Genomic DNA, 24839 nt, shown 5'->3' on the forward strand with positions numbered 1-24839 from the left:
GCGATTAATCGACGGCCCTCATTTTTTTCTTAATTGAAATGGGGAAAAAAGCATCTCTGAGAGAGAACTAAAACTCATCACCACCTCGATGGATTCAGAATCCCAGAAGAAATCATCCAAGCAAGAAATCTCAGGACCTGACTAGTTTTTCCTAAATCTTTGTTAGCATCAGGGAGCTCTCTCTGTCTTCACCTAGTTCAAAACAATAGGGAGAGTGGGTGCTAACAGCTGACTTTTGATTGTCGAAAGGCCATTGTATTTTTCTTTCAGCATCCGCCTCTATTGATGCAGATTGAGTGTTGCTGCAGGTAACATGCATGGGTGAGAGAAAGCTCTTCTCTGTTGCTGGGCTGTGCAATTCAGTAAAGCCAAGATGTATTAGAGCTTCTGAAGAATCCTCGGCGCAGAGCCATCGAAGTAGCATGTTCTTTCGCCCAGTAGGGGCAGCTGATTTGTTTCTCCTCTCTGACATTTTAGCCTGGTTTCACCTCAGTGCTTGGGTTGCTACACTTCTCACCCGGCACGGCTGGTGAAATGGTTTCCTGTGCAATTGCCTGCATCGCTCAGTGTGCTAAAGCACGTCCGATAAAGCCCTTCATCAGTGTAACCGTCCAATGTCTCTTCCTCCTGGCAGGTGAGCATAGTGGGTGATGGGATGGATGAAGCCGAGCAGGACCAGTATGAAGCCCGTCTCAAGGAGCTCTTTGACAGCTTTGACACCACAGGCACTGGATCCCTGGGGCAGGAGGAGCTGACCGATCTGTGTCACGTCTTACATCTGGAGGAAGTAGCCCCTGGAGCACTGCAACAGACGCTTCTGCAAGGCAACCTTCTTGGCAGGGTAAGGCTGACTGACTACGGAGAGTGTAACTGGCAGAGGCCCTGGGCCCCTGCGAAAGCCGACAAGCACGGCCTACCTCCTGTAACTGCCTAACAAAGGGGGATAATGGGAAAAAGTGTAGCGTGCCCTGATTGTTGCCTCTCGTGGGAGCACACGGGAGCTTTTGGTTATTTAATTCAGAATCCTGGTTAGTACTGTAAATTAATGGCTTCTAGTCAATAAAGCCGCTTTTCCCTGCAAACTGTATTTTGCAGGGCTTCTGTCAGTGCTCCCTGTTACAGGCTAATGGCCTAACCTAGGCCGTTTCTAGGCTAAGGAAGCCCACAATGGGGTAGAGAGTTACACTGGCACCAAACCCTCAAGTCGATCTGGTGCCCCAGGGCACAGCAGGGCTTGTGCTGGTGTGTTACCCCACGGAGCTGCACCGATGCAGCGTGTGCAGATGTAACTGTGCTGATGTTGCTAGGTGAAGGTAGGAGGCTGCTTCTCTCCTCTGCTGTAAAAGGTAATGATGCTTATGCAGTGACCACCTCTCCTCTCAGCTGCTTGTAAGCAGGAGCCAAACGTGAGTCAATTCTGGCGTAATCGTTACCGTAACAAAATAGCTTTCTTTTCCCATGGCTTTCACTTGAACTGAAACAAGTGCACAGAGCAGCTGCAGAAAGAGGAATTAGTGACAATGAGGAAGAAAACCATTGCTAATGGATGCAATTCTCAAGACTTTAAGGAAGTCAGTGACACTGCGTCTTTGGGCCAGTCACTTCCTTCCTAATGCAGAGCGGAGTGACTTCTGCTTCAACTATTGCATTCAGCTAATGGGGTTTGTTTACACACAAGCTGCCTTTAACTTGAGGTGGGATGTTGCCCTGATTTATTTAAACTGGTGCAGCTTTGTTTGGTGCACTCTTACAGTCGTTTAAACCTATTTTCATCCGATGTAAGATGGTGCCTCGATTTAGCTTGTGCCTGTTAAATCACCGATATAAACCAGATTTAAACTCCTCTAAGTGTGTCCACAAGGCAACATCAACATGTCTAGTAAAATGAGTGCAACTTTTAGACCGACCCTTATGACACTCTGTCCAAATGTACTCCTGGCATCAGGCTTTGAAAGGAGCCATCTTTGGTTCTACAGGTGTCTGTGAACTTTCCATGTGAGTGATCTGGCTTTGTTTCAGTTTGCGGGGAGGGGGTGTTCAGTCTTTGTCTAATGGCCTCAGTTATTGTAGAATTCTTAAAACTGAGGCTAGTCTCAGACATGACTTTGATCTTTTACATATACAGTCCACTGTATCCTCCCACTCTACAGAGAGCATGGGATTTCCTCAGATGTAACCAGAACACACGGCTGTGACTCCTGAGCGGGTGGACCATGTGGAGGAGCAGCTGTGGTCTGTGAATTGTTTGGCACAGCCAAGCTTCCCTCTTGATAGCTCGCAGAATCTGTGTACCGTGATACTGTGTACCAGATTTGGTATCCGCTTGTCTGGACAGCCGCGGTGCAAGTGAATGCTCCTTGGTTTTTAAAGCTGCATTAGGGTGTGATGGTTGCTTTATAGACTTCAAGATCAGCATGTTGCTCAGTTTTCAGAGTAGCAGCCGTGCTCAGTGTGAACCAGGTGCACCATGGAACCTTCAATCTGGAAACTAATGCCACATCTTGCTGGGCTGTATCCTATTGCACAAGACGCCTGCCCCTGAAAATGAAGAGCTTTGGCACTGAAAGCCTTTGATTCATAAAACTCCTGTTAAATATAATAACTACTCATTAAAATCAGGAAAACTGGGCAAGCGAGGGCCAAGTTTCCTCTGCTTCAGACTAGGGCAAGCGCAATAATTTGACCTGAGAATTTCTCACCAAACCAAATTTCTCTAAGACCAAATAACTTTGCCAAAAAGTTGAGATGCTCTTGCTGATGATGGGACTTGCTGGCAGGGAAGCATTAATGGATACAAGAGGAGATTTCTGACCTTTCCAAATAGCAGCATGGCATTGGCTTGAATACTAGTTACTTACTTTCCACACCGGCTCGAACTTTTTCTATTCAGACGCTATCATCCGGCTTCGCTGCCGGAATGTTAGAGCAGACGGGGGGCAGGGGAGGGAATAAGGGGTGCCTCGAAAGCCTGGTTGCTTGAATTTTGCCAGGGAATTTGGCCAGCTATGCTAGCTCTAAAGCTTGAAGGAAGTCCCTTGTCAGATTGCACTGCCCACTTGGAGAGTAACAGGGAGAGGGTACAAATGAAATGTCGGAAAGGCTCAGCCTAAGGAAAAGAAGAGGCTGCTATTAAAGAATGTCATGAGGCCTGAATCGCCCTTGCGTAGTTATAACAACTTGCTTAATCTCCTAAAGCTTTTCTGAGGGGATGATAAAGCCCAAGAACAGGTTTTTGGGGTTTTTTTTTGGCTTTGGGAAGTTCCGTTCTAGTCTCGTGTCTTAGTAACTGTTCTAATAATCTGTCTTAACCTCTCCTCACGCCTCCCCGCTTAGACCACTAGCTAGTAGCATCAATGGTCCATGCCTGAGTATGAGCCTGATTTAATGGTTATCAGATCCTTTGGGTTTCCTAGGGAGGTTGTCAGGAGAATGGCAGGAAACATGCTGCTCCCTAATGGAGGTCTATTACATCAGCACCAATCTAGTTCCTACAGATGGTTACTCTCCACACTACGAGTGGCTTTTGTTTTGTGTATTTAAAAAGAAACCTTGTTTTAAAGGACACTTGTGGGGTGGGGGAGAAACGAACTGACATGTCTAAGCAGTTGCAACTCGACAAGCCATGTGCAAGCTTTTGTATTTGATGTTTGCCTATGAATAATAAATACACAAAGTCGCGGCATGTAGTACGGTATTTGCCCAGTGCCCCGGTGATGAAAGGTATATAGAAATGCATACAACAAATACTGCTTCTGATGTACTTGGTGGTTATCTGGAGTGATGTCCGTTTGAATTAAGCTAACGTACCCCTTTCTGTGCATAAGTCTGAGGATTAACCAATCCACTCTACCTTCACGGTATGTCTTGGTTATATAAATCCAATAGTTTGTCTTGCAGTAGGACTAATGCAACTCTCACTATCCTTTCTTCTCTCCATTGTGTACTAAGGCAGTGCTCAGAGCAACCCTTCAAATTCCTCTGTGGGGTGCATTTCATCGTGCCTTTTGAAATACAGTAGCCAGGGTGCTTGTAGATTTCCGTCCATTTTCTGGACTTTAACAGTTAACTGTGGTTCTTGCATCACAAATGCACAGTAGTGCTCAGTGGGGATTAAAAATATTAGTGTTCGTGTGACTCTTGCATCAGATGTGCTTCTGGTTCAGCCACACCGAAAATGTGCTTTGTGCCTCCCAAAACAAGAAGCCGTGGTCCCTGCCTTAGAGTTGACCTGTGGGGCTAGACCACGGAGCTATTGGAATGTATTTTACCGAGTTCCTTTCGGACGGCAGAAGCTTTATGCTGAACTGTAATAGCGGAGCATTTCCTGCTTGTGAAGGATCAGTTTAGCTTTACCGCTACCTAGATTCATAAAGATCTCCGTAGCCATTTCTTATGTTTAGTCAGCATTTAATGCTGTCACTAACTTTCCTCCAGGGCCCCAATGATAAAAATAGCTCTTTAAGGAAACTTTGTCCTTCAAATGATTTTCAACAAAAGGAGACAAAACCAAAGTTTCCATCCCGAGAATCTTAAGTTTAAAGAACCACAAAAGAGAGTCTGTTTCTGGTAGTGCTCTATGCTGTTCCTTCATGCTGTATAAAGACAGCCTCCTAATTCTTTCCTGCTGATCCTGACGCCTCTTTGATGGGAGGACTTTGGTATTGGGAGGAGTGGGTTGGTTCCATCGCAGGAGGCTAAAACCTCTGGATCTCCCAGCCCCTGTTTCTGGGGAGTACTGAGGCTCAAGCAGTCCAAGTGTCCAGCACATTGTAAAGACATGTATTAAACAGCTCACGCTGTGCCTATACCTAGTGGAGGTGGGTGGGCAGTCTGACTTGGTCTAAACTGGGGTTCGTAGCCATTGAGGTAGATACACCCAGGCAACCCTTAGTGCTGATGTGCTGTACCAGTGTAAACTGTACCTGGATTTAAAGCAGATTGAATCCTGCAGTGATACCAATGGCTAAAACTCTGGTGTAGACAAGGCTGAAGACTCCCTTGTGGCCTTCTTCAGGAGAGGCTAGAAGAGGTCGGGTTTCAGACTGATACGCCTGATGTAAAAAGCAAACAGGCAAACATGCACAGAGAGCACCTGCTCCGTTTGTTTTCCTTTTGCAGCTCACCTTTAAAGGGCTGCCTGCTGCCTCCCTGAAATCTCTTAGCAAAGTCTGCCACGGTAACATTCAGTATCTCTCTCCCATTCTGTTGCTGTTTTTTTTGTGCATAAAAAATGGTCTGTTTAAGAATTCATCTATCTCCAGGTTATTCTCCACCTGAAATAGTTCTCTGTTTGTGACAGTGTGGTTGGTTGCTGTGGGAATGAATTCACAAACGGAGGACTTCAAGTAGAGAATCTTCTATGAAGAACAAGGAAAAGGGAAATATAAGCAGCTGGTACCTCTCCCATGAGAGAATCTGGTAACTTGAAGAGTGTTGATTTGGATTGTGTTGAGGCAAATAGTGAAAATAATGAACAGTTTGACACGCACACCAGCGCAGGGTCCCTTCTAGGCCTATATTGCTATAATTCTGTTTTTTCTTTCTAGTGCTAATAAGGATGCTAGTTTATAGGAAGCTTCCTTCTCTAAAAATGGGTCTCAGGATTTCTAAACACTGTCAGGAAAATTCTGCAACCCACAGTTCAGTTAGCCTCTGATTACCGTGGGGAAACTGAGCCATCCTAGCTATGTACATATTGTCTTTTGATTTACTTGTACTTGGAAAATTCTTCTCACCTGGGACAAGATGCCTTATTCAGTGGGTGACTAAATTGGAGAGAGTCCAGCGAAGGGCAACAAAAATGATTAGGGGACTGGAACACATGAGTTATGAGGAGAGGCTGAGGGAGCTGGGATTGTTTAGCCTGCAGAAGAGAAGAATGAGGGGGGATTTGATAGCTGCTTTCAACTACCTGAAAGGGGGTTCCAAAGAGGATGGCTCTAGACTGTTCTCAATGGTAGCAGATGACAGAACGAGGAGTAATGGTCTCAAGTTGCAGTGGGGGAGGTTTAGATTGGATATTAGGAAAAACTTTTTCACTAAGAGGGTGGTGAAACACTGGAATGCGTTACCTAGGGAGGTGGTAGAATCTCCTTCCTTAGAGGTTTTTAAGGTCAGGCTTGACAAAGCCCTGGCTGGGATGATTTAACTGGGAATTGGTCCTGCTTTGAGCAGGGGGTTGGACTAGATGACCTTCTGGGGTCCCTTCCAACCCTGATATTCTATGATTCTATGACTACAGTATAATTTAGTCTTTGCCTTCCTCTTCCTTGTAAGGACGTGGCGAGTAGATTAGGTGCATGGGATGAGAAATCCGCATGATAATTTTGCAAGGTTATCGTAAATAATGCACCAATCCCAACTTTTTTTCCCCCCCGCTGCAATTTTTTCTCCCAGTAGCCTAAATCTGCTAAATAGTGGCAATCACTGTAAAGCCTGGGGACTGGGACCTTTCCTCCCTGCCTGTTTGTAACAGCATCTTGCACAATGGGACCCTGATCCTCATTTGGGCCATTGGGTTGCTAATGCCAGACAGAAATAATGTAGTGTCGTTCTACTCCATTGTATTTCCTGTTTGTTACGCATTAGGAGCTTTGTAGTAAATGCTATATCAACAGTATACAGGACCTAGACACTTCAGAATCTAGCAACTGGCAGAGCTCTCAAATGTCATTTGGGCTCCCTTTAATTCCATCATCAAAAGCACTTTGAAAAGAGCATTAAACTTTACCTATACTGTAACTATTTCACCCCCGTGCTCTCTGCCTTCTGATTTGAAGGGGCTTAGGAGTTTTTTTGATCTTGAGTTTCTAAGACTGTTTTTCAGAAGTTAAGGTCAATGGAGCTACAGTAGAACCTCAGAATTGCGAAAACCTCAGGAATGGAGGTTGTTCGTAACTCTGAAATGTGTGTAATTCTGAACAAAACGCTCTGGCTGTTCTTTCAAAAGTTTACGGCTGAACATTGACTTAATACAGCTTTGAAACTTTACAATGCAGGACAAAAATACTGCTTTCCCTTGATTTTTTTTTTTTTTTTAGTGTACTGTATTTGGGTTTTTTTGTTTTTCTCTCTGCTGCTGCCTGATTATGTAGTTCCAGATCCAAATGAGCTATGTGGTTGACTAGTCAGTTCGTAACTCTGAGGTTCTCCTGTCTATTCAGTAGCTGTGTTAGTGTATTCGTACAGGCTTTGCTGTGTCGCAGATTGTCTGATAGAACAGTACCTCCACTTCCATATCTTGACAAGTTTTTTCAAATCTCTGTGTACTGTACCTCCACTGGCCTTTAAATATGGCTGGGAAATAAACGTGTCAGTAAAGCAATAGTATGATGGCAATAGCCATTGCTTGAGGATCTATGGTGTAAAGAAGGGACAACTAGATTTTCAAACTGTAACTTTGAGTTTGAGATGCTGTCTGCCTGGGGGTCCCCTGGTCAGTTTTTTGGGTGTGTTCCTTTTTTACTTTTAGCAGTTGCATTTTCTCCAGACTTAATGATTTTTTGTGAAAGACTCATACAAGCATAAGGTCTGTTTCATCGCTTCCTTTGGACAGCCAAGATCAAATGTGCAGTATAAACAAAAAGAGAATAATTCCTCCCCCCCCGCCCAACGCCTGGTCTTTGATTTTAATGATTTTACTGTCTGACAGAAGCAGGTTTAAAAAACAAAGCAACACTCACATGTTCACTCTTTCCGTTGACCGTGTCCCTCTAGCAGCTAAATCTTAGCGCTCAGAGAACACATGCCAAATTATATTCCTCATGAGAGGCCTCCAAGCCCTTTTCCAATGTGATCACTTGAGTCTCCAAGTCTCAATTTTGGGCAGGGCAAGGTGGATGTTGGGTGGAGCATCTGTAAATTTTCTCAAGTACCTGGGGTTCTTGTTTCACTGCTAAACACACTATCCTTGTAACTTGCAGTGATGTATTGTAGGACTAATTATTTGCATGTTTAATTCCATTGCATAGCTGATTGCAATGTTAATTTTTTAAGACTACTATCAGCTCCTTCCCTGAAGACTAATCTCCTTTGGAGTCTGCTTGAAGCGGTCATGGTGAAATTGCTTCATGTGATAAAAATGAGAGCCATCTGTCCCGTGTGCAGCTGTTTGGCTAGAGTTAAACACCAAGGGAAAGGCACTGGTTCTGCTCTCCTTCCCTGCCTTCCCTTTCCTTAACACTGCTTGTAAAACTCATTCAATTGCATAGCAAACTCTGACTTGGCAGGAAATATCTCTTTAAGCCTTTAGCATTGCTATGTCGGGCAGCAGCTTCCTTCAAAACAATGAGCACTCTGTTAGGTGAGAACAATATACTAATACCCTCCCCCCCATTCGCTAGCTATACATACCTACTGTTGAGTACTTAAGGGGTTATTTTTTGCCTCACTGCTAAGAGAGGTATCTGAATAATTCTCACTAGTTATTGGTTGTATCCCTTGCACACTGATGGGAGAACAGACCCCCTCCCCCTTTTTTTTTTACGTGTTGCTCATCGCACATAAATGTTCACCAGCAATTTACAAGTAGCTGGAGTTTGTTCCATATAGTACAGTGGGAATAATCCACTAACTACATTAAGCAGCAAGCCCATGCGAGTGATGCTTAGGAGTCATGTTTAATAGTATTTTAGCACCTTTCTCAACCACTCATTAACTAAAGTGGATTATATGTAATTTACACCCTTGAATTTGCCCAGTTGGCTTTAGTCAGCCTTTTGGTGCACTGATTGATTGGTAACTTTGGCAGTCGGCTGAGTAAATCTTTATGGGTGCTAAGCTTCATACGCACTGGTACTTCGGGCAAAGCGAGCTGGTGGCTCTGACTGCTAGGACTTGCCTTCTTCATCGCACAGCGCTCTCCATCGTTCTCTAATTGGAGAGAAAATTACAAGGAATGTGATGGGGGAAGTGGAAACAAGAGCAAGTGACTTCTTCGACCCTGTCCCCGGCCCCAGCTACACTGGTTTAGGACTGCCAGCAGTGGGTCCCCTGTACCGGTGCTGAAAATGGTTTACCTGTTAATATATTCAGCACAGGGTTAGGGTACCCTGTTGTTATTACTGGGCCAGTTTCCTGGTGCTGAATCTGAAGCCCACCCCCCACCCCCAAACACACCCCAGAGAAGATGATGCAGGGTGCAACTGTTAATCTAACTCCTTCATCTTTTATTCATGCTCACTTAGTTTAAATGTCAAGTTGTTGTCTTTTTTTTTTTTAATCAGGCAAATTCTCCCATCCCTGTAAACTGCCCTTTGAAGTACACCAACATTTTGAAATGTACGGCGAATGAATGGCGTCAATTAGTGTTCAGGTGACGTCGTCGCTAACAAGTTTCTTTACTGAACATGTATCTAACTCTGTTTAATTCCTTCTTGTGCATATGTTTAAAAATCTAGTGGTGATTTGCATAGCTTGGACCGTTGCCTCCAGAATTCATTTACGCTGGCAGGTGAGCGGAGAGCTGATTCCTTTCCTTAGCAGCGGCATGCCTGCGCGGCAGTCTGCATATTGTTACTCTTGCGTAGCTGTCTGGGTGCTCTGTGATCTGCCCTGGGATAAGGAGAAATCTCTCTCTGGCCTTGTCATTCGCTGCTAAGAAAGGTGCGGGATTTTTTAACCTCAGTGTAGCTAACATGTGTCAGCTGTCCTGAATTTAAGAACACAATGCGGACAAGGCTCTGTGGTTTTTACTTCAGTGGAGCTAGATGGGGGCGTAGTGTTGACTTCAGCTAGTTTACCTCATGGTTAAACTAAAGTGCCTCGTCTTCACTATTTACCTCAGGGTGGGTCACGTGCTTAGGTTAACCCAAGGTGAAAAACCGCAACCCCTTTGTCAGTAAAGATGGCTTGTCTGGTGATGCGGGCGTGTTAACGCTATGTGACTGTGTAGAAACTAGCAAAACTTAGCTGTCATTCACTCCCCGGACAGCCCCGCCAGTGGTAGTTATCAGCTTGGTCCCATATACTAGAGTTTGCACCAGTATGGCCCCCAAGTCTGCTAGTGTAGACAAGGCCTCAGCAGTTCGTGCCACTAACACAGGATATTTTTCAGGAAGTAAAAAAAAACCCAACAACCCAAATCTTGTACAACACTGAGAACTCTGTTCAGATTCATCGGGCCGAAAGGGAAATCCCTGAGGTTAACTGTGGCTTGCAACTGAGCCATGGTAAATAGCTTCACCCCTTGTCCTGTCATTTTCTTTTTCTGGCTCGCTGTGCAAACTGGAGGCAGCTTGGCAGCCCGGGTGTCTGGAATTGGTGGCATTCAGAAATCTGATTCTACAAATAAGGCCGTGTCCCTGCCACATTACTGTTAATGGCGGTAAAGCAACAGGGCTTCTTACAGGCCATGCAGAAAGGCCAGGGCGACGGAAAGGCATGAATTCAAATCACGTGTGGGAATCTATCCTCCCACCTTCTTGTTCTACCATATTTAAAACCCAAGACTTCTCGTCCTGTGGATGACCTTGAAAGTATAAACTAAGGCACTGCTGTTTCAGTCTGTCAGGATGTTGGCTCAAAACACCAGTGCCAAAAGGGGTGAAATTCCCCTATTCGTTTGAGTGGGTGTTCTGAGGCTTAATTACGGCTATTTATAAGCATTTCTATGTCACTCGTCACCATATGGCTACTATTTCACTGTGGACCGTCCAACCAGAAGTCTCCAGCTAACGAAATGTTCATTCACTCAAACGTTTCACAAAACAGCTTAGCAAGAAACTTAAAACTAGCCTGGCCAGAGTACTGAAACACACCTTGGTCTGCACTGTCTGAGGGTTGGATGGGTCTCTTCTAGCTAACTATTCTTAAGTCAGGATTATGCATGTAGTTCAGTGTTCGAACTCTTTCCTTCACTGGGTAACTGAGCTGCTTTCTAGCATTCTCAGGAGTCGGTGTAAAAGGGGAGTCTGTCGTTGCCACCAGCTAACCCCCATGGTGAGGGTGGTGAGTTTTCTATGAATCTTGGGTGACTGGGAGCAGGTCTCCTCTTGGGGTGATGCAGGAGCAGTGATGGTACTTCAGGCTGCATTAAGCTGCGTGCTCTGAAAAAGCTCAGAGCTCTTCCAAAACACAGTAGCTGGTTTGCTTGGCAACACCGACCTCTGGGATCGCATCAGCTCAGTGTTCTGCTCCCTCCTCTAGCTCCTTGGTGAATACAGCACCCAATTCGACGTCCCAGCCCTGGTATCGGAGCCCTCCATGGGATTGGACCTAGCTACCTGAGGTCACCCCGCCTTTCCCACTAGGACCTCTGTATTTCACTGGAACCGTGTCACTCAGCCTGAGTGCCGCAGACAGAACGTTCACAGGAGCCGGGCCTAGACCGACGAGCTCCCTCCTCCAGGAGGAGAGACCGTAAGTCTTGCCACTTTCGGAGCTCAATGGAAAATGTTCATCTAGTACTTAGCCTTAGAGCTCAGTGACTGGCTGGTGCTTTTGGGGTTCAGTGGCTGACCCCAAAAATCCAGGGGAAAAAAAATCCGTTTTGAATCGAAACGGACTTCCATTTTGGCAAGGGGGAAGAAAAAAAAGAACTCTTGTTTGGGTCAATTTGAAATGAAATGTTGATTTGAAACCGTTTTTATGTTTCCAACCCCCCCCCCCCCCCCCCCGGTGTGAAGAGCAAGTTGTCGGAAGGAGCGCTCTCCCGCCGACCACGCACACGCTGCTCGTTGGCAGGAGCGCCGACAAACAGTGGCGACCCCGCACGACTTTTAGTGGCGCGGCGGTAGGGGCACGGCCGTGTCGCTGAAAGCTGTGTAGTGTAGACGTAGCCGAAGACGCTACACTTCAAATACAAAGAGAAATAAAGCCAGGTACTGAGAAGTGACTGGGTTGGGCAAGGTGCTGAGGTAGAGGTGATGTCTAAAGACTCTACGCGCGGTAATCTAGCAGGCATCGCTGGTGCTTTGACACTGCCCTATGCCTTATGTTGTGAAAGATGCTCTGGGGGTCACTGATCTGCGAGCGGTTTGGTAGGAAGCACCATTATGATCGCTGGTCTACAGAAGAATCCACCTGATGCATCAAAATGGTTTTCCTGTAACACACAGCTGTACTCTCTGCATTGTTTGCCGTTCACATAAGTAAGGGATGTCTCTTCACATTCTCTGTCACTCCTTTTTTACCCCGGAGCCCAGTAAACAAAGTTGAGACTCATTTGAGACTTTTGCAATAGTTTTTTGGTTTTAAACAAATCTGTCCATTTAAAGAAGTGGCCTGGGTATGTTGAGTGAGTAATGCGGTATCACTTCAGACTTTGACCCAGGGTTTCCTTGCCCACCTTAAAGGCTCTCTGCTGGTTGACTTATGTATTTGTCTTTCTCTCTTTCAAGGTCCACTTTGGCCAGTTTAAAGAAGCACTGATCCTTATCTTATCCCGAACCTTATCCAATGAGGACGACTTCCAAGAACCAGGTAACGTTTCTCTTAATGTGCCCGAAGAAACCTTTTCTGTGCTTGAGAAAAGAGGATCCCAGCAGCAGTGAAACAGGGACATGGATGCGAGTGCTGGGGCTGACTGAAACGGGCTTTTCTCGTGTTCCTTTGGCAGAACTTTCCTTTTAAGAACCTCCTGGAAGTGGGGGAGGGGAGAATTCTGGTCGATGGTAGAAAATGTGTTTGGTTTTATACTCATTTTATTGGGTGTTTTATATCCCACATCTCACCATGATCTAGATGCCTGGACAGGCATGAGGAATTCTGGAATCCCTGTGTCTCAGAACTCAGCAAGAAATGTCGGGCTGGAAGGGACCGTGAGGTCATCTAGCCCTGCCCACTGTGCTGAGGTAGGACCAAGTCTACCTCTAACCCCCCCGGCCAGGTGTTTGTCTAACCTCTTCTTAGAAACCTCCACTGATGGGGATCCCACAACCTCCCTTAGTAGCCTCTTGTGTTCTATATGCCTCAGTGTGTTAGGAGCCTCACACAAACAAGTACAGACAAACTGATGAATCCGTAGCTGTTAAATTAAGATGGGCCTTCCAAACTCCTGAGCTTTGGAGAAATACTGACCTTGCTTTTGGGTGATGGTGTGATAACTAGCACTCACTGGGTGAAAAAGATCTGCACAGCTGTGTACCGCTGTCCTCTCCTTTTAGTGAAGCTGGGGTAGATAGTAAAGTTACTCCATTTAATAAGTTAAGGAGAAAGGATGGTCGTATGGTTTAGGTGCTGGACTGGGACTTGGGAGATGTGGATCAAAGTCACTTAATGTCTTTGGTTCTGTTTCCCATTTGTGGAATGGGGACGGTACTTCCTTTTCCCTCTCGTTTCTGTCTCTTCTATTTAGATTGTGAGCTCTTCAGGGCAGGGACTGTGTCTTGTTGCCTAGCACAGTGAGAATCTGATCTTAGTGTCAGCCTCTAGAGCAGGGGTTCTCAAACTGGGGGTCGTGAAGCTATTACATGGGGGGTCACGAGCTGTAAGCCTCCACCCCAAACCCCACTTGGCCTCCAGCATTTATAATGGTATTAAATAAATTAAAAAGTGTTTTTAATTGATAAGGCGGGGAGGGTCAGACTCAGAGTCTTGCTATGTGAAAGGGGTCACAAGTACAAAAGTTTGAGAACCACTGCTCTAGAGGTTACTGTAATATTGACACTGATAATTTGAGATTTTTATAACTGAATATAACAACCTAGCTAATTTCACATTGCAAATAGAGGCATTTCAAGTCTTTGCCCCCTCCTCCCCCTACACATACACACACACAAAAAGCAAGCCAGTTTCTTGCGTCATTTGAGTGATCGTAGAAATGGGTGTGGGAGGGATGGAGGGAGAGTATAGCCAGCACTCATGCTTGTTGGTGGAGAGCATGAAGATGGTGCAGTTACATGGGACGCCAGCATGTAAAAACTCTATATCCTGTCTACTATCTGCTGACCTTCAACAAGAGTTGTGTAACTTCAGTGTGATAAATGCTAGGTTCATGGTTTAGTTCTTCTCAGGAGCCTGAAAGGAAGTGACCAGGTGTGCCCAGAAAAGCTGAGATGAATTTTTAAATGAACAGCAGAAATTGTCGCTCTCTATAGTCTGAGTTGGTTCTGGTCCTGCCTTCTGCGCTTTATGTGAGAAATTATATCATGAGGATTAGGCCCATGCCCTCGGCTTGATCGATGATTGTTCCACGTGGTCTGATTGCAGCAGGAAAAGTCAAGTGTGCAAACCCAGATTGCAGCTCCATAATGTGGTTTCATAGCTGTGCACATCACTGGTGCAGAGAAACTGATCTCTGCTCCCCACAGGAGTGTTGCTAGTTGTAATGTCTGAGTAATTAACCTAGCGAACACAAGAAAGGAATCCCCACAGTGCAGACCATGGCTTAATGCTTTCTGAAGAAAACCTGTTCTCTGTAACAAGTAGTAATATGCCGTTTATTTCTTAAGGTCTCAGCCTTAAATGGCCCGTTTTCAGTGACAGAAATATGACTAGCTTTCCGTTCGTGTGCTCTTAGTTTGAAGGAAGGCTTCGCTTATCGCTACAGAGGCACGAGCTCTGAGTATAACAATCAGCTTGCCGGGGCAGCGGTCCATACTCGCTACATTTTGGTGGGAGCTGGGTCTCTCCCATTCGTTAACGCAGTAGTTTGAATCCCTTGCGTTTTACAGCAACTTGTGAAAGGCGTAAAAAAATGTGTGGGGAACCCTTTTAGTTTCTGAGCGTTGCCTCGACACAGTGACTTGTTCAATCGGACTTGCACACCCACACCTCTGGGCACTGTCTTTCCCTGAGATTCAGTTCGTACAAGTTCGTTGTGACACAGAAGACCTGGGTCCAACAGACAGCTCCTGGGTGACTTGCTTCCTCGGCTGTGGTGCAGGAGGCCGTTTCCGTCCTGGAATGGACTATGCACTCTTAACTCCTAGTGGCTGGCTCAAGAGCAGCATCACAGGCCCGGTGAAGACTTATTCCTCCTTTACGGTAAAGTTAGTGCCTCAGTCTAGTGGCAGGTGGGAGGGAGATGAGGTGGAAAATGGTAACGGGCAATAGAAGATGAGAAAATCCGGGATCCCACTTGGTTAGCTGGGAAGTTTGGACCCTCTGGTGAAGAACCAGCAGGCTGTGAGAGAAGACACGTATCCCTGTGTAAGGGGGTATTAGTTCCCTAGTAAACTGAACATCTGCCCATTTCAGGTTAAGCTTGTTTGCGGAGCTTTTGTAAGGGATAATGCACAACCTCAACAATGAGACAGGCCAGGATAGCGCTTCTAAAGGCTGAAATGCAGCAGGAGAAATCCAGAGCAGCCATCTTTGGGAGCTGTGCAGCTGGGAGAGTGCTGGGGCCCAGCGACTCTCAAGGGAATTCTGTCTGAAACCGAAGCACACATGAGGTGTCCAGGCTGCTACTGCATCTCTGGTTACTAAGTTTGACAACTCAGGCCCCTAGATGACCAATTTATTGACACAGAGGCCAAGTTAGTGGGACAGAGTGCTGACAGAACATTTAAGAAGGGACTTGAGAGCTGAAGTCTCTCTGTAGCCTTCATTAAAGCAAATAACATGCCAAACAAACTGAAGATATTAGGGAAACAAATTGGACTTAAAGCCATCAAAATAATTGGTCTTCCTGAGGGAAAACAACTGGACTGCTTTTCCAGGAGCTATGAGTTCCAAAAATATTGCATTGAAACATAGCTGAAGGTCCAGTATGCCCTGAAATCTCGCATAGAGCAAAAGAAATGCTGAGCATGCTACAGGAAAAAAAATCCTATTTACTGCAACAGCTGTCCAAGATACAAGCATGACAACAGCAGGAAATGCAAAGAATATATTCCAGTTTTTTAAAAAAAAGTTCTCTTCTACCCAGTTCTATGGGTGACTTGGGAGAATTCCTTTCTGTGAGGGAAGTGTTTGTTTGAATCATCTCTGTTTTTCTCACCCAAGCTCCAGGTCAGTCATTTGGCACAAAGATTTCTGGACAAGCTAAGTAAAAGCCCTCACTAATGAAGCTCATTGGGGCTGACAAGACAGAGATGTAATGCTTCAGGCCTCTCACTGCCTTTGGGTCTGTTAACCATTCCTCTCCTGTTTCTCCTTTCTTTGTTTCAACCTGTCATTTCAAGCTCTTGGCTAAGTAGGAAAGGATTATGGACTAGTGCTAGGTTTATGCATTCTTCATCCTCCCCAGAAAATAACATTCTTCCCCAGAAAGTTGTGTGGCTCAGAAGAACTTACTATTGTCAATGTCCAGACCTTTCTAGGATTAGGCGTGTGATCTGTAGAATGCTAAACATAATCTGGGGAGCTCTCCCAGCTCTGTCTATCATAGAGGAAGATCTAAATGGTGATTTTTTTTCAGAGGTGCTGACCACCTGCAGCTCCCCCTTGACTTCAGCTGGAGTTCTGGTGCTGAACAACTGAAAATTGGGCCTTTAGAATCTGTGGTTAGCATCTCCCTTTGTTATGACACATCTGTATGTAAATCATGTAATCCTTTCCCTTCTGTGCTTCTGAGCAGAGGACAGCATGAAATCCAGGAAATAAGAGATGGCTTAACAAGGGGATAACTTTAAGTCCAGTAAAAATGCTGGATTCTTCTCCTAGATCTTAAATTTCTGATCACCCTCTCTTATCTAGAGGGATCGATAGTGAAGTGAAATTTTGTACCTCTGTAGAGAATTGTGTGGTTTTGTCAGACAGACAAACTCCTCCACACACACCCCAAAAAACAAAACCTTCCAAAGAACTGAGTGGAAAACTGTTCTTGGCAGATGTATTTGTACAGTGAATGTGGAGAATCCCATGCCTGATAGCAAGGCACCACGCAACAAAAATTGTAACTTTTCCCTTGAAACATTGGTCTAGAAGCTGACTGGTTTTCATCTCATTCTTTGAGCTCTTGAAATTGTTTAAAGGGATGCTGCCAAAGGTGGCAGATCTTGAAACTGCACCAACAAGCTGTATGGTTCACATAATTTCATGATGCAAATCAATCAGTCCCCTCTGTGAGCCGGGGGGCTGGGAGGATAGCTGGTCTCTTGTAAGGGGACGAGGTTATTTGTTTAATTCCCTTCCAGCTCATCGGCATGGAGCTGGCATGCAGAGCACCGCAGACCATGCCCTGTGCATGCCGATGAACCAAGACTAATTTGGTGTTCTGTGTTCAGTAGTGAATCATCCAGTGAAGATGCTCAGGGACTTATTTTTTCAAAATAATGGTTATAGGAAGGGCTGAATTTTGGGTTATCCCAGTGAAAACGATAACCAAACCGAAGCAGTTGGAATATGAACGCCCTGCCATGGAACTCCAATAGAAGAGGGTAACTTGGGCCTGGGAAGGCTACCCCACTTGTGAGCTCACCTGTGGGAAGGTAAAGGGAAGCTTATAAAACATTCCAGTCGCCTCTAACAAATGTTGGTGGGGAAAGGTACCTAAAGGAGACAGACCACTCGGTAAGCCCAAACAAAAAGGCCTACTGATGCAACTCAAGGACTGGTGAGACCATGTCTGGTGTACAAGAAGAGTGGGACTGGAAATCTGTGGACTAAAATTGGAGTGTTGGAAATCAGGTCTGACTGGTGAGCCGGATAATGAGAGGATAGGCTGTTCTGCCTATCACCCTTTTTTGTGGCCCTTAAAAAGGGTAGGGGGTGGGGAACTGGCTGAGGGATTCCTGGAGGTGTGGGGAGGGCCGGCATTCCCTTCGCTCCAGGGACTCTTCTTTGTGAGCCTCAAGGACCATCATATCACTGAGACAGTCAGACTTCCGGGCACCAGTGGGGATGCCTGATCATCACTGCTGCTCCAGTGAGGACTCACCCTGATACATGCAAGAGCCTGCTGTTTACCACCCTCTCGTGTGTTGCTTTCCATTATCTTCCTCCTGTTCTACTTCTCTTGGCTTTTCACCTGATCCCAAAACCAGCTGTACCACACGGCCAGAACACAACAAGATGAGAGAGTCCGTCCTGCTCTGCCCAGCATGAGAGATACCCATAAAGGAGAGGCTAGGTCACGTCCCAGAGTTCAGAGGAACAGCTGTCGCAGTTGACCTGCCAGTCCATAGCATCCATCTATGACTAACTAGCTGCCTTCTATGCTGAGAACATCAACAAAAGCTGTATTCCCCCCTGGCCACCTCACCCCACACTTTTACTATCCTGTCTCTTCTCCCTCTTGTGTTGATCTTGTCAAAGGCGGGGAAACTGACTCCTTTATAATTCAGGGTCAATTCTGCAGCTCAGTTCTTTCTTCCCCAGCAAAAAGGGGTGCATGACAAAATGCAACGGACATCCTCCCCCTGAAAAAGGAATTCTGATTATGATCATTATGCATAAACACTCACTCCCAATTCCAGAATATCTTTTTTCCTTGTGTAACTTGATCAATAAACTCCCAAACTTCGGCATGAATTTTCTAGTGCATCTGCAATGGTTACTAAGCAGGCCGAGGTCTCTGTACTGGAAACCCTGAACCACACTTACTTGTAGTACAGTGACAGAGTCACGTTAACGCCTTTAACTCTCTGGGCCTGTGTATTCCATTGAAATTGACACAACGTAATTAGAGTAATTATTTGTCAGCTAGATTTTGAATATCATGTGTCAGCTAGGGAGTCCTATAGGCCTGGAAGGAATGTATATTTAATGCATTTTGACAAGCTGGCAAAATGTAGAGGTGTTCACTTTTTCTTAAAATTTAGAGCAAAACTCCTCTCTCATCTAGTATATGCTGTTGGTTTCAAATTTTCATCAAGTGTCATAATTTGAGCACCATCTGCCCCAAGCTTTCAAAAATCGCCCATCAAGCCCCCAGAAATAATGAGATATAAAAAAAAAAAAATTCATAGGTTTTTCAGGCCGTGATTCTTCCATATGTGTGTGCTGCACTTGTTCTTTTGTGAAAGCCTCTGTCCGTACGCCTGGTAAGCTAACACTGCTCTACATCAGGGCATATTTCAAATTGGGGTGCGGGATTGGTTCAGAAATGGGCTTCAGGGAACTTCAGTCTCAAACTCGAAGCTGGTTTCTGCTCAGGAAGGAATGATTCACTCCAGTTGACGCATAAAGCATAGCCTATTGCGACAGCTGTTGCGGGCAGAGGAGGAATCAAGCTTGTGGGTGTGGGAACGCTTGTGTGCTCACACTGAGCTTTCAGTTTGGCAGGCAGCAAAGGAGCCAGTCAGCCCATCTCGGTATTTTCCTTGAGAAACCTGCATGATGCTGAAACAATGTGAGAAGTAGGGAGGCCAGAAGAATCCAGCCTGTTGCCGTGACCCATGTTCGCTTCCTGGCTATTGATTTCTGCTAGAAGATAACCAAGGGGGTGAGGAAGAGATGTTTGGGGAGCGCTCCCAGCATTTTGGACAGGATTTTGTGCAGGTTTTTCTCTTGGAGAAAAGCGCGGGGTCAAGGAAGCTAAACGTGTTGATCTTGAGTAACAGAGGGAGCACTTGGTCTGGACACTTGGGTTGAAGCCCGTGGGTGAGTTTGCTGATTCGGAGACTGCTGGCGGTAGCGGAGGGGGTTGAGTTTCCCCAGGAAAGGCAGATAGTAAGACGGCCTGTGTGCTTGCTGGAATAATGGAATTAGTGATGCTGCGGGGCTGTGTGTGTTTCACTGGGAAGGGGCAGATGGCACGAGTGGCAGCAGGGGGCTTCTGCCTTGAAGCGTGCCCTGCATGCATACAGCCGAGGATGAGAAGGCTGTTCTCTAATGGGCTCCTGCCATGCCAGCGAGCTTCCTTTGATCCAGCAGGAATCTCACATAACGAAACTCCAAGGGCTTCGTTCTGATGTGTCTCGTCAGTTGCTTTCGTTCAGATGCAGCCATTCTCCCTTCGGTGGGTTCTGCCTTACGGCACACATCACGTCCTGGGTTCCTGCTGACTTCAGAGAAGCGACGGCGCTGGATCAGAGCTCTCTCCTGGGTAACGATGCGTTCAAAGGGGACAAGCCAGACTGCAATGTCGGAAGAGAAAGGAACAAGAATGGTCACTTGCTGCATAAGCACTTCCTGCAGAGGGAGCTGGCTGGGGACTTGGCCAGTGGATGGCTTAGAGGGGGAGGTCGCAGCTCTTCTGCTTCACAGCAGCAGGTCTGGTGAAATGTGCACTTTGGGGGTTTTTCCTCTCGGGCATGGCGGCGTTCCTGGAAAGGACGCTGGATTGTGAATCGGCTGGAAGCACATCTCTCAGGAAAGAGACCTACTCTGTTCCATTATTAAGCAGATGTAAAGGCTGGGGGTAGCCAGAGAGCCAAGTAAGCAGCTCCCCCTGCTCTGTTGAAAGTAGAGCGGGGGCTGCCCATACTTCCCCTTCCTCTGAGGCTGATTCGGGGAGCGCTCCCTGTCCTGTTTGCAGTCTGTATTTAACCCCTGGGAGTAGCTGCTGATGTTGCCAGGAAAGACCCAGCTGGCTTCTGTACTGGAGCATCAGCATCTCAGATTAAGTGCAACAGTTGCCATCCAGAATTCCCACCTGGCTTGGAAGTGGCTGCTTGTCCAACGCTCTGGCCTGAAGAAGTCCTGTATTAACTCCTGCTAGAAAGCAGGAGGATGATGTTGGCTGTTGAAGAGAGAGAGAAAAAGGCAGAGTGTGGAGAGTTAAAGGATCCTTGGTGTCTGGCCTCCAGTGTCCACTCTCTGTCAACCCACGGGCCGCCATGGAGCAAGCGATTGTTGTTGAGAGATTTCAGCCACCTCAAAAGAGTGGGGTGTGTGTGTGTGTGAGAAAATAAATCTCTGGCAGAAAACCAGTAACTGTGCTTCGTATACATTTGGCCTCTTAAACCTGACTTTGCCCTGGGTGTTCAGACTTGGGCTCCCGTCCTGCAATGAGCCATTTGAGCACAGATCCCTAATAACTTCAGTGCTTGTCAGTTAACATGGAGTCACTCATTGTTTCATGTTTAACCAAGCAGAATGCACCTGTTTCTCCGTACAGAATTGGAGGGGAAATGGTTCATGGATAATAAAGCAGATTTAAAAAATATATATATATCTAAAATCAGTCACGTGTGTGTAAAATTAATCAGGCTTTTTTCTGTAGCAGCAAATAAGAAGTAGGGTTTTGTGTTTTAGAAGCCTGGTTAGGAGTGGATTATCAGGATGGAGTTAAAGATTAAAAGAATGCCCTAAAATTAAAGAGCCGCTTACTGCAGTACTCACACGCAGTTGGCTGCTGCATTCGCTCATGACACACACACATTGGAGAGAACAGAACTGATCACCTAATGCTGCCCCCCAAAAGGCATATTGGGAATAATTTGCAAGCACTGTGAATGTTCCTAGCCATCGTGGGACTCTCTCTGCTGGACTTGTTTGGTCTGTTCCTGTTCCCTGGCTTTGCTTGCGCCCCAGTTCTGCAAGCTGATTCACATGGGAAACTTTCCACAGTGGGGCGCCATCCATGTGGGCCTGAAAGTGCCCATGCAATCCGCTTTTACTACTGGGGCCTTCAAACAGGCGATGATTCGTTTATAGGAGGGACCTCACGCCTCCTAGAAAAAGGGCCATGTTTCTTTAAAACTCCAGCAACCTCTGCTCTGCCAGACAAACGGCTTCAGCAGGCCTCAGTAGCTTGCTGTTTTGTGGCTGCACATTGCTAAGACTGAAGTGTGAAATAGGGCCTAAGAGGAGTTTAGACGATGCCTGGTATCTCTGGGGATTAGGATTTACTAGATTCTATCTCTCTAATGTGATTTGCACGGTGGTAGGCTGTCTGACTTTGTTTGCAATGACTAGGAGTATTTGGTCTCTTTTTAAAGAATCTTAAGCAGCAAAGAAATTAATTTCCTCTTGAAATGACTGGCTTTCAGGGTAGTGGCATCCCTCCTTTTAAACCCCTTTTGTGTGGTAGCTGGCTTTTGATGCTTGGGCTAGGAAAGCGAAGACTGTGCTTAATAATAGGGGAAAATTTGCCACAAGGGTTGGAAGGACTGATTCAATCTCATCCCTTCTCTGTACTCCAAGGGTCTGAGACTAAATTGTAGTTTTGAAGTACTCTGTTTGGTTCCAGGAGGTAGAAAATAAAGATTGACGCTTGAACTATGGAGGCCTTTACTCACTGAAACAGATAACCAGGAGATATGGTGGATTCTCCATCACTTGTAGTTCTTACGTCAACAGTGGATGTCTCACTTTAAACTATATGTTATTTCAATCCCAAGCTGCTGGGCTAGGTGCTAAAGATTCCACACAGTGATGCCTGCCTGCATTATACTGCAGGGCTGACTAGATTATCATAATGGTCCCTTCTGGACTTAATCTAGGCATGTGCTACCATAAAGATCAGTCTGCCTGTCAAGTTTTATCCTATAATTAATTGCAAGCTAGGGGTAGAAGGTTAGGCACTAGGTAAGATTTTTCTAAAGTGCGGTCGGCACCTAAATCTCATTGAAAGTCAGTGCATCCCCCACCAACCTTCATTTGGTCTTCATTCAGCATCTTCTTGGCAAGATGATAGGCGGAGGTTCTGTGGAAAGCAATGACTTGACCTGTGTCACTGTTCACACCCTGGAATACCAGAGGTCAGGAAGATCTTTTAATATGATCAGTCTTTCCAAAAACACAGAAGAGTCCACATCGTGCTAACAAACTTCTTTTAATACCCAGCACCTAAATACCATCTAGTATTCCTTTACCTAACAGCTCCTTTACGTCTGCATCAAGCACAACCTCATGTGTACCTTCATGAGCATATCACATTGATTTTAAAGTTTCTGTGCTATTTTATTGTGTGCTACACACAACATGGGCCCAAGAAGTCTGTCCTGGCGGTAGTGGCCTTCATAACTTAAGCTGGAACTAAGGAACATACGTTAACTCAGTTAAAAACCAGCGCCAAAACAATGCTTTGCTCTGGATGTGATAGTCACTTTCTTCAGCATTTTGCCAGCAAAAGTATACGGAAAATTTTCCTCACTTTGAATTACATAAATATTGCTATGCTAAAAATAGCTCCCACTCCAGCTGCTATAATTTGAATGCTCATAATTTTGAAATGACGAACAGTTGGCTGTGGAGTAGGGCAACTGCATAGTTGTTTGTTTGTAGAACTGCTTTTTATGCCCTCTTCTGAGAAATAATGCCTTGGGGGATGGGGTGAAACTTGAGGACTTTCACAGTGTTCCTTGAGGACTTTCACAGTAGCTGGGGAAGCTTCCTGTTTGCAGGAGAACTCTCTTCTTGGCTAAATAACTGTACTCTGGAACCACAGTGACTTTTAGTACTTCCTAACCATGAAGCACCTTCATGTTGAGTCTGGTTTTTTTTTTTTTTTATTATTGAAGTGTTCTCTCGCCTTCATGCTAAGATCGGACTGCCCATCTGTCTGTGGATAGCCACAACAAACATGGCCACCTCAGCTTCTGATCCCACCCAGTTTAACCTTGGTCTCCTCTAACCCCTCCATTTCCCTTCTGCATGCACCTCTTCCTCTCATTTTGAGGTAGACTGCGCCCACTCCACCACTAAAGATACCTATGTGGTGCTCAGAACAGCTGGGCAGATGTTGTGGCTTCGGCTGGAGTTTGAGCTCTGCAGCTTCGGGAGGTTGGTGGCCTTCAGAGGCCAAGCCGCAGTATCTACGCGGCCTTTTTTAGTGCTGTAGCACAAGCCCTGGGGGCTGAGTCAGTGGCCCTGGGCGCTGAGACCTGCTGCTGCAGGCTGCCACTTTGCAGTGTAGATGTACCCTAAGAGGGACTCTTAATTGCATACTGTATGGGGTTAGGCGGAGGGGGGAAATGTAGTGGACATGTTTGTAGGCACATAGATGTGGTGTTCAGAGGGTAGTAGCCAGACTGAATTCAGGGATTTAGAGGAGCACTGTACGGTGTAGAAATAACGGTGCACCAGTGATTATGCAAATCAGAAGCCTAAGACAATTGGAGTGCCAGGAATCCTATAAATGAGAAATGTACAGTTATGGGTCAGTACTTCTCCAGCATTCCCTGGGTTTTGATTGGCTGAGACAATTCCACTTCAGGATAATTAAATGCAAGGAAGGAATGGGGGTATTACGAAATCGCCTCACAACAATGAGGCTTTGTTCTGAGCAGTGTGTTGCCCAGCAATGCAGCTAAGGTGCACAGATCATGGCATATCATCTCTCACTCATTCCTTACTGCTTAGGGATAAGGAATTGGGATAGAAAGATGCATTGGTCTGTCCCTGCCCTTAAGTAAAGTTTGTGGAACATCATTTTCCCTTGCAGTCTGGAGATGGAAATGTCCATTTCACTTAGACTCATTGGCCAGCTGGGTTTAGGCATAATCCATGTTAGAAAGTCAGGCCTTTCCATTCCAAGCACAGTCTCACTGTCCTTTTCACAAACAGCACCAGTGTCAAGATCTGTTTTCAGAGGTAGTTCTCCTGTGTCTTCAAAAGCCTTTTGTTTGCTAACGGCTTGTGCAAGAGCATTTAGAAAAACCAAAACAGATGCTAGTAACAATTTCTAAGTTGTCTCCCCTATGCTCTGGTTCTTGGTGTGCCTGTCAGACTGCTTTCAGAATGCAAGCGCAGCTTAAAACATGCTCGCACCTCTACACAGAAGCTATTTTAAAATAATTTTTGTTACAATAGCTGTGAAGCACACAATGCTACTAGAGGTTTCCAGCCTTACGAAACTGGATTCTGCTGGGATTTAAGGAGTCGGGGAGTAGATCTAGCAATAGCTGCATTGTTACCAAGCTATTTCTCACCTTCCCTGAAACCTTTCTAGATACAGGCCTTCCCAAAGGTGTGTTTCTGCCTTTGAGAAATAAGACTGCACCATGGCAAGAGCATTTTTGGTGGGGGCTGTGGAGTAGGGCAGGAGAAAATAAATGGGCTAGTAAGCAGCCAGAAATGTTAGCATTTCAGAGAGAGCATTTCCGAGAAAGCTGTGGGGTAGAGAT

The 24839-nt window shown here is 45.8% G+C and overlaps 1 protein-coding gene across 6 annotated transcripts in view; it reads left to right on the forward strand.

Annotated features, from left to right (window-relative positions):
• The window catches only part of NIN (ninein), a 106481-nt gene that overhangs the window by 13341 nt on the left and 68301 nt on the right, over positions 1 to 24839 (forward strand). For all 6 annotated transcript variants that reach the window (XM_084629965.1, XM_084629967.1, XM_084629963.1 and 3 more), the window contains 2 exons: positions 635 to 841; positions 12339 to 12420. In XM_084629965.1, the coding sequence (XP_084486091.1) occupies positions 656 to 841; positions 12339 to 12420 (268 nt within the window). In that variant the 5' untranslated portion in view covers positions 635 to 655. The remainder of the gene's footprint in view (positions 1 to 634; positions 842 to 12338; positions 12421 to 24839) is intronic.

The sequence above is a fragment of the Lepidochelys olivacea genome (assembly GCF_965140295.1).
Source record: "Lepidochelys olivacea isolate rLepOli2 genome assembly, chromosome: 6".
NCBI lineage: Eukaryota > Metazoa > Chordata > Testudines > Cheloniidae > Lepidochelys > Lepidochelys olivacea.